The sequence below is a fragment of the Manis javanica genome, chromosome 4 (genome assembly GCF_040802235.1).
Source record: "Manis javanica isolate MJ-LG chromosome 4, MJ_LKY, whole genome shotgun sequence".
Taxonomy (NCBI): domain Eukaryota; kingdom Metazoa; phylum Chordata; class Mammalia; order Pholidota; family Manidae; genus Manis; species Manis javanica.
In genome coordinates this window covers 80,788,657-80,805,538 of record NC_133159.1, presented here as the reverse complement: position 1 = coordinate 80,805,538, position 16,882 = coordinate 80,788,657, and the positions used below count along the sequence as shown (strand labels likewise).

General features: G+C 38.5%; 1 protein-coding gene across 1 annotated transcript in view; it reads left to right on the top strand.

Annotated features, from left to right (window-relative positions):
- Positions 1–16,882, top strand: part of ALG14 (ALG14 UDP-N-acetylglucosaminyltransferase subunit) — an 87,031-nt gene that overhangs the window by 3,433 nt on the left and 66,716 nt on the right. Inside the window, exon 2 of the mRNA XM_017655083.3 lies at positions 234–385. Coding sequence (XP_017510572.2) covers positions 234–385 — 152 coding nt within the window. The remainder of the gene's footprint in view (positions 1–233; positions 386–16,882) is intronic.

Genomic DNA, 16,882 nt, shown 5'->3' with positions numbered 1-16,882 from the left:
TCCTGCCAGGCTTCTTGATAACAGAAGCTGCATCTTACACTTTGTACCTTTCTCAGCGCCACTGCTAGTGCTGATTTTATGTTTATTGTTCTCTTGCCCGTGTAAAAGTGGTATTTATATGAAGGCATAGATTATTGTTTCTAAATATTTCTTGTCTTGTGAGCAGTACATAAAGCATAGCATCAGTATAACCTAGTCATCGTAATCTTAGGCCTTCCAATGTTTTTTTCCAGGTGGTCATACCACTGAGATCCTGAGGCTGCTTGAGAACTTGTCCAGTGCTTACTGTCCTAGACATTATATCATTGCTGACACTGATGAAATGAGTGCCCATAAGATAAAGTCTTTTGAACTAAATCGACCTGATAGAGACTCCAGTGGCATGGTAAGTGATAATTTCTATTTTTAAGAAAGTTGCAGGTTGTATATTGAATATAATTATCTCTGGAAATAATCTCATGGCACTTCAGTGCCCTGTCCGTACAAGGCAGTCAGATGTTTATTGCTGACTAAATAAGGTAGGACTAAGAATCTCTGTTTGACTTCCTTCCTCCCTTAATTTACTGCTAGAACAGTGCATCCCCTGTTAGAAAAAAAGCACCACCCCATTCTTGAAAGGGTGTTACTTATGAACTTGAAGCTGGAAGAGTTTCCGCAGAGATGGAGAGAGAGCCATTGAGGTGTTAGTATGAACATGCCTGTGTCATTTCTGCTGGCCACCCCTGTGCTACACTTGGGGAGGGGACAACAGGTGGAGATGCCTTCCCACCAAGCCTGATAAAGGTAGGAACCCACTTAGTCCTCTCTTTCTGCCCTACAGCTGAGGGGAATTGTACCTTCAGCCCCCCAGTAGTTATCCATTGTACCTTCCATAGAGCTCACAAGACTGGGAGAGGCAGGGATCTCCTGAAGAAATGAGTAGTGACCAATATATTTTCTGGCAGTCTTTGTCAGCTGAGAGTACTGACTAGCACAGTAGCCACCAGTACTGGCCCAGCCCATTTATTGAATAGTCCTTTTGCCACTTATCTGCATATAGAAAGTACATGAAAGTTTCTATGTACGTATAGATCCGTATCTGGGCTTTCTTCTTTGTTAAGTGGTTCATTGGTCTATCTGTGGGCTGATACCAAGTTCACTTAGTCTGACTCTTCATTAAGTGTCTTAATTATTCTTACTTTTTCTCATAGGTTTTTGAATTAACTTTGACAGGTTCACAGAGAACACTGTTGGAATTTTTATTTGAGTTTAATTGAATCAATACATGAATTTGGAAAACTTACATCTATATGATGATAATGTTCCTATCCAGGAACATCATCTATCTTTCCATTATTTTCATCTCCTTTCATGCTTTTCTGTAACATTTCTAATTTTCTTCATAAGAATCATGCATATCTTTTGTTGTTTTTACTTCTAGGTACCTATATTGTTTTATTATCATCATAAATGATATATCTTTTAACACTATTCCTGTCTTGCAGTATATAAAAATACAACTGATTTTTCTATAATGATCTTATTAGAACCACCTTGCCACACTCTAATTTTAATTGTACACTTTAGTGTTACCTGTGAAGATAATCTCGTCATCTACAAACAGTAACAATTGTGATTCTAATCCTTACACCACTTCCTTCTCTAATTTTGTTAGAACTTCTAGAACAGTAATGAAAATGAAAAGGAACAGTGTAATAGAACATCCTTGTATTCCTTCTGATTTTAAAATTTGCCAAGAGTTTTATTTTAAATCGTGTTTGATTGTTGATTTTTATCAAACCATCTGAAATATTATATGCTTTTTCCAATTTTATCTCTTTAAAATTACATGGTTGAACTATTCTTGAATTCCTGAAATAAGCCCATCTTGTTCATAGTGCATTATGTTTTAATACATTGCTGGATTTTGTTTGCAAGCATATCACTTAAAATTTTTTCATTTATGTTTACGAGTGAGATTACCTTTAAGTTTTCCTTTCTTATGCTATTCTGTTAGTTTTGGTATCAAGGCTACACTGTTCTCATAATGTGAGTAGAATGTATGTGATTTTTCATTTTGGGGAGGAATTTGTGTAAGTGCAGAATTAAGTTTTAAGTTTTATAGAACTTGTCTATAATGCCACCTGGCCCTGATGTGTCATTTTTGTTCTGGTGATTTAACTCTTCAGGCTTTCAGTTTGTTCTTAAGTTACTGTTGCTAAGATATTTTTCTAGGAATATATCTGTTTTTTGAAGTTTACAAATGTATTGACATAAATATTTTCATAATATTCTCTTGTCGTTTTTATAATCTGTGCTGTAGTGTTTCATGGTGAATCTTTGTCCATCTCTTCATTTTTCCATTAGGCATATCTTTTGTAAATGACATATGGCACAAATTTTAAAATTCAAAATCAAAAATCATTATCTTCTAACTAGTATGTTTGTTACATGTATGTTTGTTGTGATTACTAATGTATTAGGTTTGTTTCTGCTGTTTTATTTGGTTCTTCCTACTTACCATACTTTTTCTTTAGATTTTTTTTTTCCTTTTCTGTCTTCTTTTTAAATTCAGTCTCTTTTTTCTCCTTTTTTCCTTCTCTTGGAATGGAAATTATTCTTAAACACTATCCTTAGATTGTTAATATGGTTACCTAACTTCAATCAAAAACTTAATATCTCTGTCCTCTTTCTGAAGAACAAGGCTTTTAGAATATTTTAACTGTGAGCACCTCTTCCCATCTTATATTTAGTATTTGTTCAGTATTTGGAATCTACCTTGTTTTTATACCACCCGAATTATCACTACTATTGTTTTAGTCAGTCAGTGCTTATTTAGATGTATATAGAATTTTATTTGCTTATCCTTGCTACTCTTCCCTTTTGGTTCCAATGTCTTTCTTCCAGAGGTATGTCTTTTATTAATTCTTTCATGGAATGTCTCTCAGTGGTTTATTCTTTCCATGCTTTTTTTTTTTTTTTTGCCTGAAAATATCTTTTGGTTTTACCCTTCCTTTTATTGCATTCTACATTTAGAAACCTAGGTTGGGTTGAATTTTTTCCTTCATAAATATGAATTTTTACATTCATTCATTTACTTAACAAATATTTATTGAGTACCTACTGAGTGCAAGTGATGTTGTAGTGAATGAAACATCCAAATATCTCTGCCCTTGTGGTGCCTACATTCCAATGGGGGGATAATGAACAATATAATTAAGAAAAATTTATAATGTATTAGTGTTGCTGGGCAGCTGCATCTGGGAGGTCGCTCCCTCCACAGCAGCTGAAACCTTAACCTGGCCAGAGGAGGGTCCTTGAGTCTGAATGAGAAAGAATTCTCCAGCAAGTCAGAAGAGTGTAGGTAAGGAAGGAATTTATTAGAGCGAGAGTCATAATGAGTGGCAGCGGCCTTGCAGGCAGCTGAGGGCAGGAAAGTGCAGAGGGAGGAGCGGGAACTTGCTGACTTTCTAGGCATAGAGAAGTCTCCCTGTCCAGCTCCTAAAGCCAGGGTCACCTAGGCAAGGGGAACTTGCAGGCCCAAATCTGAACTCTCAGCAGCCCCCCTCTACTTATCAGACATAAAGTGGGGATGAGGTGGAGACTTGGAAATAAAATGAATTAGCAAAGAAACAAAGATGCTTCCTGCTGGAAAAGCATAGACAAAACACAGTGAAGTTGAGCAGTGAGAAAGCTTTATTTAAAGTTATACACTTAAAGAGAGAAAAAGTGTGGGCATCCTCAGAGAGGAGGCACACTGAAAGGTTGGGGGGTCTCTCTTTTAAGCATTTTTCAAGAATGTGACAAAAGGCCAGAGGTGTAGTTGTCAAGTGGTCTCAAGATGCTTATCTCCAGTAACAGACATGCGTCTCTTTTCCCTATTATCAGTCCTTCCGCCAATTCCCCAAAATAAATTAACAGAAGAAATGTATTGATGGGGTTCCTCCCTAGGATAGCAGCTTCCCTCTGGGAACATATCAATCAAGACTGCCTGCCGTGCCCCCAGGGTGGGCTGAGTTATTGTTTGTTTGCTACAGAAGATGTTAGGAACCTTACTTCCTGACTTCCTAGCTTTCGATATGGAACCTTAGCCTTAAGATGGAATCCCTTCTCTTCTTACTATACTGCTTATATCTTAGCTTTTTTGGGAAAACTAATCATGATGCTTATCTCAGGCCCCTGCCTTGTATCATGAGTGATAAATGCTAAGGAGAGGAATAAAGCACAGAAAGGGAATACGGAGTACTGGGGGGGGGGGGGGGGCGGTTAAAGGGAGGTTGCAGTTTTAGGTAGAGTGACCAGGAAAGGTTGCATTTGAACAATCACCTAACCTATGTGAGGTATAAAGCCATCTGGAGAAAAAGAAATCTTGAAGCGGAAACAGAAATTGCAAAGGCCCTGAAGTGGGGCTGTGTCTGGTGTGTTTGAAATAGCAAGGAAGTCAGTGTAGCCAAGGCAAAGTGGGTGAGGGAGAGCTGAGTAGGTAATGAGGCCATAGAGGTCAAGGTGAGGGTGTTGGGTCAGATTTTTTTAAGACCTTGAAGTCCATTTTTGCTCAAGAGTTTTTTTCCCTGTGAACAGGTGACATGGGAAGCCATTGGAGGTTTTAGGTAGAGAAGTGATGTGATCTGACTTATATTTTAATAGGATCATTTTGGCTGCTGAATAAAGTAAAGAAGAGAAGAGCGGAAGCAAGTAAAGGAGTTCGGAGGCTACTGCAGTAATCCAGATGAGAAGCAGTGTGGCTTAGACCAGGATGGCAAAAGTGTATGTGATGGAAAGTAGTCAGAGTCTGGATTTATTTTAAAGGTAGAGCTAAATCTTATCTGCTGGTACATAAGATGTGAGCATGGGAAAAAGTTGAAGAGTGGAGGATGACATCAAGATTTTGGCCTGAGTTACCAGGGAAATGGAGTTGCCATTTATTTACGTGAGGAAGCTTACATGAGGAAGCCCGAGGGCTAAGAGTGGGATGTCTATGAACACCGAAGCAAAGATGTTGACTATGCAGTTGGGTCTGTGGTTCTGAAGGAGGGAAATCTGGTCTGGAATATGAATGCTGGAGTTATCTGTGCTTTCATGATGGTACTTGAAACAAGAAACTAGGTGAGATCACCTGGGGATTGGGTATAGTTAGAAGATAGAAGAGGACAGAGAACTGAGGCCCAGGGTCCTATAACTTGCAAATATAGGGAAACTGTTATAGTCATGGAAGTATCAGCAGTTTGTTGTAGGCCTTTGTGTGCCTCCTCTCCAGAACTTGTAGGGCACTAGAACCCCATCCTCAGGTTGTGACATAGTTATGTCTTCCTCTCAAACCTCAGTGTCACAGATTGTCGGCTTCCTTTTCATTTTCTTCTTGTTTCTGGAAAATAGGGATTTCTCTTTTTTCCAGTTCATATAAAATATTTTGTTACATTTCTTACAGCATTTTAATCTGTCTGTGGAAGAAGGGCTTTCAGGTTAGTTTATATAGCCATTTTGCCAGTACCAGAGTTAAAATTCATTTTGATATTAAAGTCAGAATTTTACTGTATCCACTGTGTAGATGTCTATTCTGGACTATTTGTGGAAGTAACAACTCCCAACTCACCCAGTTTTCCTCACTTTTTTTCCTAATATAACTGACCAACTGCGATTTTCTAGCTATAGCTAATACTCCTGTGGTTAAAGGCCTAGACTATCTCTTTGTAAGTTAATTTTTTCAGAGTTAAGTGAGCCATAAAGTCTGCCGCCCTTGAAAGCATTCACATTAATTGCACTCTGTTCCTGGGTCGTATCTGTATCATCTGGAGCACTTTAGTAATAAAAATACATCGATTCATACTGGGTTCTGGTGAGAAAACAAAGCCTTCTCTTTGGAAAACATAAAGACCTTCCCAGAAATGAGAAGATACTAATTACCAGTTGTTAATCACTTAAAGTTTTCTAAGTAGCATAGGAATTTTCTATTGTTTTATAACTTACTCTGATACAGAATTATTCCATAATTTTTAAGAAGTTTTTGCTCATATGGAGAAAAATATTTAAATGCTCATATTTGCCTATTTATGTTTGATAGCAATATACAGCAGATTTTTAAGCTAAATTCTAAATTAGTAATAAAATTTTGTTAATTAAATGGTAGAGACAATCTACTTTTGTTGTATAAACTTCATTCAAATTATCCCTGATTCCTTTGATTCAGGTTAATTTTTTTAGTAGTATTTAAAATCTTTAGGTATATAACTCGCCTTACTTACAATACACAAGAGTGAAGAGAAGTAATTACTCCTGATGTACTTTTTAACTCTACTATTAGCCTATGTTTCTCTGAGTAGTTAAACTAACCTTTTAAGAGAAACAGACTTCCTTTGGAAAAAAATCTCAGTCCTACTTGAAGAAAGCAACTGAGATTAGAAAGGTAAGGAGTGGAGAGCTAAGGAAAAAAAAAGAAAACCAAAAAGCAGAAACAGGCTGTTTAGCTGTGAAATTACTTGCATTAAAAAAATCTTGAAAAGCCTTCTAAAGAAAATGTGATTTCCAGGGTTAGTTATAAAGTAAAAGAGTAGCTAAAGTAATGTCTTAGAGAAAAATTGGGTAGTAACCTTTCCAAATAGAACCAATTACAAGAGCTGCATTATGTGAAGGTAAGTGAAAAATCAACCCAGAGCTTTTTTCCTGCAAAACAGTCATCTCAGTGGCCTGTGTTTCAGTAGGATGTCCACGCCTGTGAGACTGGAAGGAAAGGAGGCTCAGGGCATTAGGCTGAAGGTTTTGGTTCATCCTTTTATTTCCTTCCCAATTGAAGCCTTATCTGTTAACTGCCTCCCTTGACAACCGTTATTCCCTGGAACTTCATAAGAGCGTGAGTTGACCCCTTTAGTTCATGTCACTGAGAAAAGGCTCAGTGACATTTGTAAAAAAATGTTTTTTTAAAACTGCATGTAAGAAGTATAGAGTGGGCTTTGTTTATATATAAAACTAGAAGTCGCTGAAAACTGATTTGAAGAGTTGAAAATTAGAGCCAACTTTCCTTTCTTGTGGGTTACTTGACTAGATTTCCCACTATCTAAATAAGCTGGTGTTTTACCAAGACAAATTATTTGTTTACCCAAAAAATATTAAATGTGTGCCACTTATATACAGGATGTAGTACTTACGTAGCTATTTCAGTAAATCTTATTAAATATATCTCCAGAATTAACTGTGGCAGAATTGTAAGTGGTTATTTTTATGTTTCTTTTGTCTTTTGTTTCCAAATTTTATTTTTTTTGCTCCTTAATTTAAAAACTCTGAACAGTAAAGTATATATAATAAAAAGTGTGAGTACCCTATCACTACCCCAACCCCACTCTTCAGAGGTAAACACTGCACCAACTTGAGTTTTACCCTGCCAGAATAGCTTTTCCCTCCTGTCATACATGTACTTAGAAAATACAAATTACATGTGCATATGTACACAAAACTACATAAAGGGGGGCAGGGTATGGCTAGTTTATAAATCACGCTATATATTTCCAGCTTTTTTCATTTAACTCTATACCTTGATACCTTTCCATGTTGGTATGTATAGTCTGCCTAATACTGTTCAGAGATTTCATAGTGGTCAATAGAACTGATGTACCATTTCCCTATTGTGGTTTTCAGTTTTTCACTCAATACTGCAGTAAACATTTTTGTACTTGTGTCATACATGTTCTACAAGCATTCTTATAACTTTCCAAATGTCCTACAATAAGATTGTAGAATTTGTGTTTTGATTAGAAAAAAAGTTTAAAAACAAACAAGCCCAAATTAAGTAACTTGCTCAACATTAAAAGACAGGCCCACCCTTTCCCACTTAGCATTTTGCTAGATTATTGATCGATTTCCTGTTTTGAAGTAAATGTAGTAAATGTATATAAATATTAAAAGAATATAAATATCATGTGGGGTAGAGACAAATATATTCTATATCCCAAATAGTTGTTGGTCTGGTCACTAAATAAAACCTTTTATGCCATCTATTTATATTCTTCAGTAATTTGCTTAGGCGGGCCATACTGAGTACCCATTATATGCAAACCCTACACACACTGCCGTTGCTTTGGTCTAGTCTCCTTGTCTGAATCACATTCGTACCTGTGGCTGCCTACCCTTTCTGTCTAAAATACTGCATTACACAAATAACCTATGATTTTCACACTTTGAGTGGTTCACTTAATATGTGTATTTGGAGCCAAAGCCTATGTCCGTTAGAGGCACTCTTACTCACTGAAGTCAGTCAATAGACTTCAGAAGTGGTCCCGGAGAACCCTTCTCCGGTGCGGAGAGACTTGGATTTTGGTACTCCGTGGCCTCCGCAGTCCGTATCGCTGTCGTCCCTTCGTGCTGCCACCAGGTGGCAGTGCACTGCTGCACATTGAGCTGTGGAGCGCTGCGTTACGGCCCAGGAGAGGCAGGGGAGGACGGAACTTCAGAATGGCTGGTTAGATGGCGATTTCTGGTGTATATTACAGACTAATCTGGCATGGGGAAAGTGAGAAGTTGTCTCACTTTTTTTTTTAGAAATATCATATATTGTTGCTAAGGATGATTTTCCTTTCCTGAGTTTGAAAAGGCTTCATGTGGCTTTAGAGCAGCCTTTCCACCTGGAGAGTGTTTTATTTAAAGACTTTATTCGCCAAACGCCTTTCTGAGGTTGCGGTACTAGTGCTCTTCTTTAAGATATAGAGCAGCAACCTGGAAGCTTTGCCTTCCCGAAAGTAAAATCCTTCCTAAAACTCAGAAGTAGATATTGATTGAGTAGTTTCTGTGTGCAAAATTTGAACTAGGTTTTATGAGAAATACGAGTAAGGAAAAGAACCCTTTTGTCTCAAAAAGTTTTTGGTGCATGAAGAGGCAAAAGCATAAATACTGGAAACCTTAGGAGTTAATTAGTTAAGGTGTTTCTGAGCAGTGCTAGTGAATAAAAAAGGTACCAGGTAATGTCTGGAACCTGGAGTACAGTCTGGCTGAAAAGAGGGTCCTGGTGAAGTCTGCCTATAGACTTCCCGACTCTACCCTACTCTGGTGAGAAAACCCAAGATTTACACACTGCTGACCTAAAAAGGTTTTGGATTTGGAAGGACCTAGCCAAATGTAGTTGGAGTAAGTGTACCCCCATGTGAACTTAAGGCTTAAGGAAAGTGAACGGCCTCCTGTCACCCTCTCAACACACACCACTTAGGTCTCCCTTCCAGTCAGGCCCCAGAATGCTGCATTTATTTTCCCCGGGCCGGAGACTGAAATTAGCTTTCAAGAAACTGGTCAGGAGAATAGAACTATAGATTCTGACATTTGGGATTTCTCCCAATGAAATGGTCAGGTCCTGACTGTTTTTAAAAAATCTTCTGCGTCACAAGCCTCACCCAGCACTCAGAGCTTCCAGTCTGCCTTTTAATGCCTCATTCTTTAATATGAACCAAGGTTTCTCAGCCTGTGTACTGTAGACATTTGGCCAGATAAATCTGGTGAGAAGACGGGCCTCTGTGGTGTGGGGTGTTCAGCAGCAACTCTAGCCTTTACCACTAGATGCCGGGAGCATTTCTTCCTTCCCTGCCCCCTCACCCTCCAGCTTGGCAGCCAAAGCTGCCTCCAGACCTTGCTGAAATATCCCTGAAAGAGAGATCTCCCCCTCCCTCGTGAGAATCACTGGTTTGAACTGGCATCCGCAGACTACCAGATATTGGAGGAAAGCGTCTCACAGAAGAAAAAACGAAACTAACAGGGAAACGAATTTGAGGAAAGGGCAGTGCAAGGAGCTGGGGTAGAGTGTGGAATGGGGTGCTTTTAATGGAATAGTATCTTCAGAGAAATGAGAGGACATTCTGTCTTTAAAGAATGAGATCTCTTTTTTATAAACAAGAAAGACCCTTGCCTATTAAAATTTAGATTGTGGGAATAAATAAAAATATTGGAAGATCATACCGAGGAACTATGCTATAAAAGCAGAACAAAAAGATATAAACAATACTGAAAGGATAAAATTAGATAATCAAAGTGGATGTTGGAGGGCTACCATCCAGAAAGAACAAGAGCACAAGGAAAAAAAATTTTTTTAAAAGCAACGACTGAAGAAAAATTCCCAGAACTAGAAGGACATGACCTTCAAACTAAATGACTACCTGCAGTCCAGTTAAACTGTAGTCAAAACAAGATATATCATAATACAATTTCAAAGCAAGTGACAAAGAAGATATAAAACTTCCAAAAAGAAAAAGAAAAGGGGAGTCACGTTGTGGGTCTAAATGGCATTGAGAAATGACTGTTGGAGCGGTGTCCTCAGACTGAGGACGTGCTTATTCAAACAAGGAGGATCTAAGAAGGAAGAAGACTCCAGCCCTGGATCCGGGGCTCAAGCCCAGGAGAGAAGCGAAGGGCATTTTCCAGGATGGCAGTGGAGGGAATCCTGGTGTGCAGACCACCATGTGCAGCACCAGCTGGAGCAGAGCACGGAAACAGAGAACTCTGGAAGGGGTGGTGCCGAAAAAGCAGTGGAGATGCTAAGTTACCTCAGGTGTTAACCAACCTGAGAGTACCATGGGGAACTTCAAAACCATGTTTATTTTATTTAGTGCTTTTATTAAAAACAAAAAAGACAGTATGTGCTTTGAATTCAGGGGAGGGAGTGATCTCTGGGCTTCAGTGTAAAGTTGGGAGTGGTGGCTTCTCCAAAAAGGTAGGGGAAGATAAAGAGAGGACATCATAGGGAAAAGTAAGGAAATTGGAACGTAGAGGACATGTTCAGACAAACGGAGGATGTGTTTTGACAAGATTCATGACAGGAGATTGGGAAAGAAGTCAGTTAAATTACAAGACAAGAAATTAATTTCAATTTTAGAGACCTGAAATCATCTTAGAATGTTCTCAGTTGCAGATAGGTTTTAGGTGATCTGATACTTTTTAAGGTTGTATAAGGAGAGTGGAGAGATCATCTCTTGAGTTGTGGGTAATGGTTGATTTTTTTCTTTTGTCTTTGAACATTTTCCTGTATTTTCTAAGGTTATGTTTAGAAAACAATGAAACTTATTTTTTAGAAACAAAACTAAGAGATAAAAGCCCCAGTAGAACTAATCATCTGTTGATGTGAAATATTTATTTTCATATAGATGAAAACGTAAATTTTATAAATGTTTATTTCCATATAAATGCAAACTTCATACTTTCATATTTCATATTTTGCTATATGTGAAATATTTAAATAATCTATACATATCATAAGCACCAATATTTTGGAACTGGTATACTTACATTGTGGAAGCACATTTGTTTTTCTACTTTAACAGAAAGGGGTTCTTTTGGTTTATATCTTTTGATTCGTATATGTGTATGAATCTGGCAGTTTGATGGTTACAGGGTTTATAATCTGTATCTCTGAAGTTTACATGACATGCTTCCATTTAACAACACCTACTGTTTTCCACAAGGTGGGGTGCTAACTTCATACAGCAGACTGAGATTGAATATAATTTAGGGGGACTTCTAAATATAATGTATTTGAGAACTCTTTTTTAATTACCAAGCAATTCTAAAATAAATGTTGGTAAATTATGTGATTGCAATTATGAGATTTTGTTTCAGTATGTAAATTATGCATTACAATTCATGGTTTAACAATTACATTTTTAGAGTGTGACTATTGTATATATGCTCTTTTTCCTCTTTGTAATGAACCTTAACTATATTCAACTTAAGGTAAAGATAAAATATATCTCTAATTTGGAAGAAGGCCATTTTTAAAAAGTGAAACATCTGAATAAGAAAATATTTGTAATTTATTGCAGTAGAGATCCCAAGGTGGCTATTTCAGTGAATGGATTATTTTTTAAAAAAGTAATTCCTTAATCTGTTAATTCCTTCCTAAATTTTAATTAACCCATCCTCCGTCTCTGTAACAAACACAGGTTTAGGTTAAACTTTCTTTGAATCAGATTCTGGATAAGTGGAATTGAAATGGCTATGAATAACATATTGTAGTTACATCAACCCTCTGGTAATTTAACCAGTTTTCCCGTACCAATTAAATTTGTGTGGGATTCTTAAAACAGGCAGAGCCAATAACAGTTTATAATACAGTGCTGTAGTTTCTCTATTTTAAAGCAAATTAAAGACATTCTAATAACCAATCTTTGAATTTAAACATTTACATGAATAGCATAATTTTTAAAAACTACATCCTTCCTTTTATTGTGCTGCACAGATACTGTGGTTTTCACAAATTGAAGGTCTGGCAACCCTGCATCAGACAAGTTTATCGGCACCATTTTCCAACAGCATTTGCTCACTTCACCTCTCTGTGTCACATTTTGGTAATTCTCACTATATTTCAGACTTTTTCATTATTACATTTGTTATGGTGATCTGTGATCAGTGATCTTTGATGTTACTGTAATTATTTGGGGGCATGGAGAACCGTGTACACCCATCTGAGACAGAGAACTTGATCAGGAAATGGGTATGCTCTGAGTGCTCCATTCACCAGCCTTTGCCCCGTCTCTCTCCCTCTCCTCTGGCCTCCCTGTTCCCTGAGACACAACAATATTTAAATTAGGCCAGTCAGTAACCCTACAATGGCCTCTAAGTGATCAAGTGAAAAGAAGAGTCACAAGTCCATCTTTCACTTTAAATCAGAAGCTTAGAAATGATTCAGCTTAGTAAGGAAGGCATGTTGAAAGTTGAGACTGGCCAAAGAAAGGTGGGCCTCTTGTGCTAAACAGCCAGGTTGTGCATGCAAGGGCAGAGTTCTTGAAGGAAATCTAAAGTGCTACCCCAGTGAGCACACAAATGGTAAGTAAGTGAAACAAACAGCCTCATTGCTGTTACGGAGAAAGGTTTGGTGGTCTAGACTGAAGATCAAATCAGCCACATCATTCCCTTAACCCAAATCCTAATCCTGAGCAAGGCCCTAACTGTCTTCAGTTCTGTGAAGGCTGAGAGGGGTGAGGAAGCTGCAGAAAAGCTTTAAGGATGATTCATAAGGTTTAAAGAAAATAGCTGTATCCATAATATAAAAGTGCGAGGTGAAGCAGCACATGCTGATGTTATCCAGAAGATATAGCTAAGATAATAAATGAAGGTGGCTACACTAAACCACAGATTTTCTATATATAGAAAATACCCTTCTATTAAAAGAAGAAGCCATCTAGGACTTTAATAGCTAAAAAGGAGAAATCAGTGCCTGGCTTCAAATCTTCAAAGGACAGGCTGACTCTTGTTAGAGGCTAATGCAGTTGGTGACACTTTTAAGTTGAAGCCAGTGCTCATTTACCATTCTGAAAATCCTAGGACCCTTAAGAATTATGGTATATCTACTCTGCCTATGCTCTATAAATGGAACAACAAAGATAGGATGACAGCACATCTGTTTACAGCATGGTTTACTGAGTATGTTAAGCCCACTGTTGAGACCTGCTGTTTAAGAAACAAAGATTCCTTTCCAAATATTACTGTTCATTGACAATGCACATGGCTGCCAAAGAGCTCTGATGGAGATGGACAACAAGGTTAAAGCTGTTCTCATGCCTGCTAACACAGCATCCATTTTGCAGCCCACGGATCAAGTAATATTGACTTTCAAATCTTACTTATAAAATGAAATGCATTTCATAAGGCTATTGCTGCTATAGATTGTGCTGTCTCTGATGTAGCTGGGCAAGGGAAATTGAAAACCTTCTATAAATAATTCACCATTCTCAGTGCCATTAAGAACATGTGTGATTCATGGGAAGAGTCAAATTATCAACACTAATAGGAGTTGGGAAGAAGTTGATTCCAACCCTCATGGATGACTTTGAGGGATTCAAGACTTGAGTGCAGGAAGTAACTGCAGATGTGGTGGAAACAGCAAGAGAACCAGAATTAGAAGTGGAGCCTAAAGATGTGACTGAATTGCTACAATGTCATGATAAAACTCTCACTGTTGAGGAGTTGCTTCTTAAAGATGAGCTAAGAAAGTAGTTTCTTGAAATGGAATCTACTCCTGGTGGAGATGCAGTGAAGATTGTTAAAATGACAACAAAGGACTTAGAATATTACATAAACTTAGTTAATAAAGTAGCACTAGGGTTTGAGAGGATTAACTCCAATTTTAAAAGATATTCTGTTGTAGGTAAAATGCTATTAAACAGCATCAAATACTACAGTGAAGTCATTCATGCAAGAAAGAGTCAATAGATGTGGCAAACTTCATTGTTGTCTTGTTTTAAGAAATGGCTGCAGCCACCCCAGCCTTCAGCAGCCACCACCCTGATCAGACAACAGTCATCGATATCCAGGCAGTTCCCTCCACTAGGAAAAAAATTGACCCACTGAAAGCTCAGTTGATGATTTAGCATTTTAGCAATAAAGTATTTTTCAACTATGGCATGTGCATTGTTTTTCTTAGACATAAGGCTAAGGCACACTTAATAGATTACAACAGAGTGTAAACCTAACTTTTATATGCAACGAGAAACAAAAAAATTCATTTGACTCAATTTATGTCAATATTTGCTTTATTGCAGGGGTCTGGAACCAAGCCCACTACTTCTGAGGTCCGCCTATACGTAATGGGCCCAAACACACAATAATTTGTTTTTTGTTGTTGTCATAAAATCAGGATGTGGCCTGTTCCCCTTGGTCCTTCCTTTTGCACAAATGAAGGCTTTTGTCCCTTTAAAGCCATTAGGTTCCAGGAAATAATTCTGAAGCACAGTAGTTACAGTCAAGCCAGGGACATTTTAATTCCAAACCCTACAAGTAGTGAAGCTGACTCTCGTTGTACCATCAGTTTTAGTCAGGACTGACCGAAGAGCTGAGCACAGGATGGGTACAGAGGAATGTTCCCTTGGCCTCAAGGACATGATAGGTGCTCAGTTCTTAGTAGCTGATGAGGAGGTGCCATGAAGTGACCTATAAGTGAAAGAGCTGTGTGTTCCCAACTGGGTTTGCTGATGACCAGCTCTGCCACGTTGGGCAAGTTAGCCTCTCTGGACCTCAGTCTCTCACTGTGAAGCAAGAAAGCTGGCTGAAATGTAGATCTTCAACTAGCCACAACTGGCTCTCAAGGCTGACTTGTCAATGACAAGAAAGGCTGCTGCTCCAGGCCATGGCACTCCAGGGCCTCCCAGTGCCTGCCTAGAATCTAGATTTCTAAACCCTGCCTTTCTTAGATTCCCAGTTGTCTTGCTCTGTCTACTCACTTGTCAAGTCAACCATTGCCCCAGTTCCAGGTGCAAACCCCTGTCTGCCCCATTTAAACCTGAGAATTACCTGTACATATTTTCTAGCATTGATAGATTTTGTCACTTACGGAGTGTCATAAAATTATGTTCCAAATCAGACCATGAGTAATGATATGCTCTCTGCCTGTTTCCCCTTTTACCATTCACCCCAGCTAAAAACCTGAGAGTCACCCCAAACTCTCCTGACTCCTTAAATCCCCCCTCCCCTCCATTTGCCCTCTCCGTTCCTTCATCTGAGTGCTGCAAGTATCCTTCAGGCCTTCCGCATCACTCTGCTGATATACTTCAGTGATCTCCTTTCTCTGGTTGAGCCTCCATCCATTCTCTCCCTTACTTCATAACTGTCAGAGTGGTGTTTCTTGAATGCAGATCTGACCACATTACTCTCCCTTCTTAACATCCTTTAGTGGCTCCCCCGACATTGTATTTAGATTCGAATATATACTGCTTAGCATGGCTTGGAAAGCCCTACCTCTCCAACTCCATTTTCTGCTGTTCTCTATTGTGTTCCTTACCTGCCAAAATATAGTTCCCCAAATATTCCATGCCATTTCCTGTATCTCTGCTGTGAACATGTCTGGAAACCCTTTTTTCCCCTTGCTCTGCCTGGTAAATTTCATATACTTCCATGTCAGATCAGGCTCTTCCATAATGGTTTAGTTCATCATTTCTTTCTTGGTACTAATATGATATTTAATAATTATGTCTTATATTGTGTTAATCTCTATGATTGCAATTACTAGTTTCCCTGTGTTCCCCTGCCAGACTATAGAGAATTTCTTATGAATATCTTTTATACCTTTATTTTCCTAGCCTAGTTCCTGTCTCCTGCTAGATGCTCTTGGTTGTTTAATGAATGAATCAGTCAATCTGTGCTCACAGTGAAGAGTACAGCTCTGAAATCCAGTGTTGTAAGCAACTATTTCACCCATGATATTGATATATTTTCCTTTTTAAAAAAAAAACACAATTAAATTCATATCATTTTAAAGCTAAAAGGACTGGTATTTCAATTGTAAGCAACATAAATGTCAGCTCAAACCTGGCTTGAACAGTAAAGGGAATTTGTTGACTTATAAAATGGGAAAAGTTCGGTCTTGCTGCTGGCAAGTTTTGTCCCAGCTGCCCATGGTGGTCACCAGTGATAGTCAATGTCTCTCTGCTCTGTTTTCTGCGGTGTCAGTTCGATTGGGCTTCTTGTAGTGCTGGCTCCAGCAGCTGCAGGCTCTCCCGTCTCCCCTTGGGGTAGCAAAAGCTAGTGGAAACCCCTGGCTTCATATCAATGCACTAGGCTACATAGGGAAGAAGGTCTCTTACTGCACGTAGGAGAAAGAGATGAAGCTTCCTTTTCCCATAAGCCCCAGTAAATGTCTTCTTCCTCTGGTCTCAAGTTGGGTTATATTCCCATCTTTCAGCCAATTGTTGTTGCCAGGGGTGAGGGTTATCTCATGCTGCTTAGCCATTCTGGGCCTACTCTTGGGACTAGAGGTTGGAGGTGAAGGAGACAGGCTGAGATCCCACCAAAACTAACTGGCTGGGATTGAGAGAGGAGTGAGTTACCCAAAGGAAAATTAGGTTATTGTTGGCAAAAGTTGGGGCAATAAAATAATGGAAATAGGACAGCTAATATTCATTAAAAAGGACTTTAAATATTTTGGGTCAGAGTCCCATCATTGCTT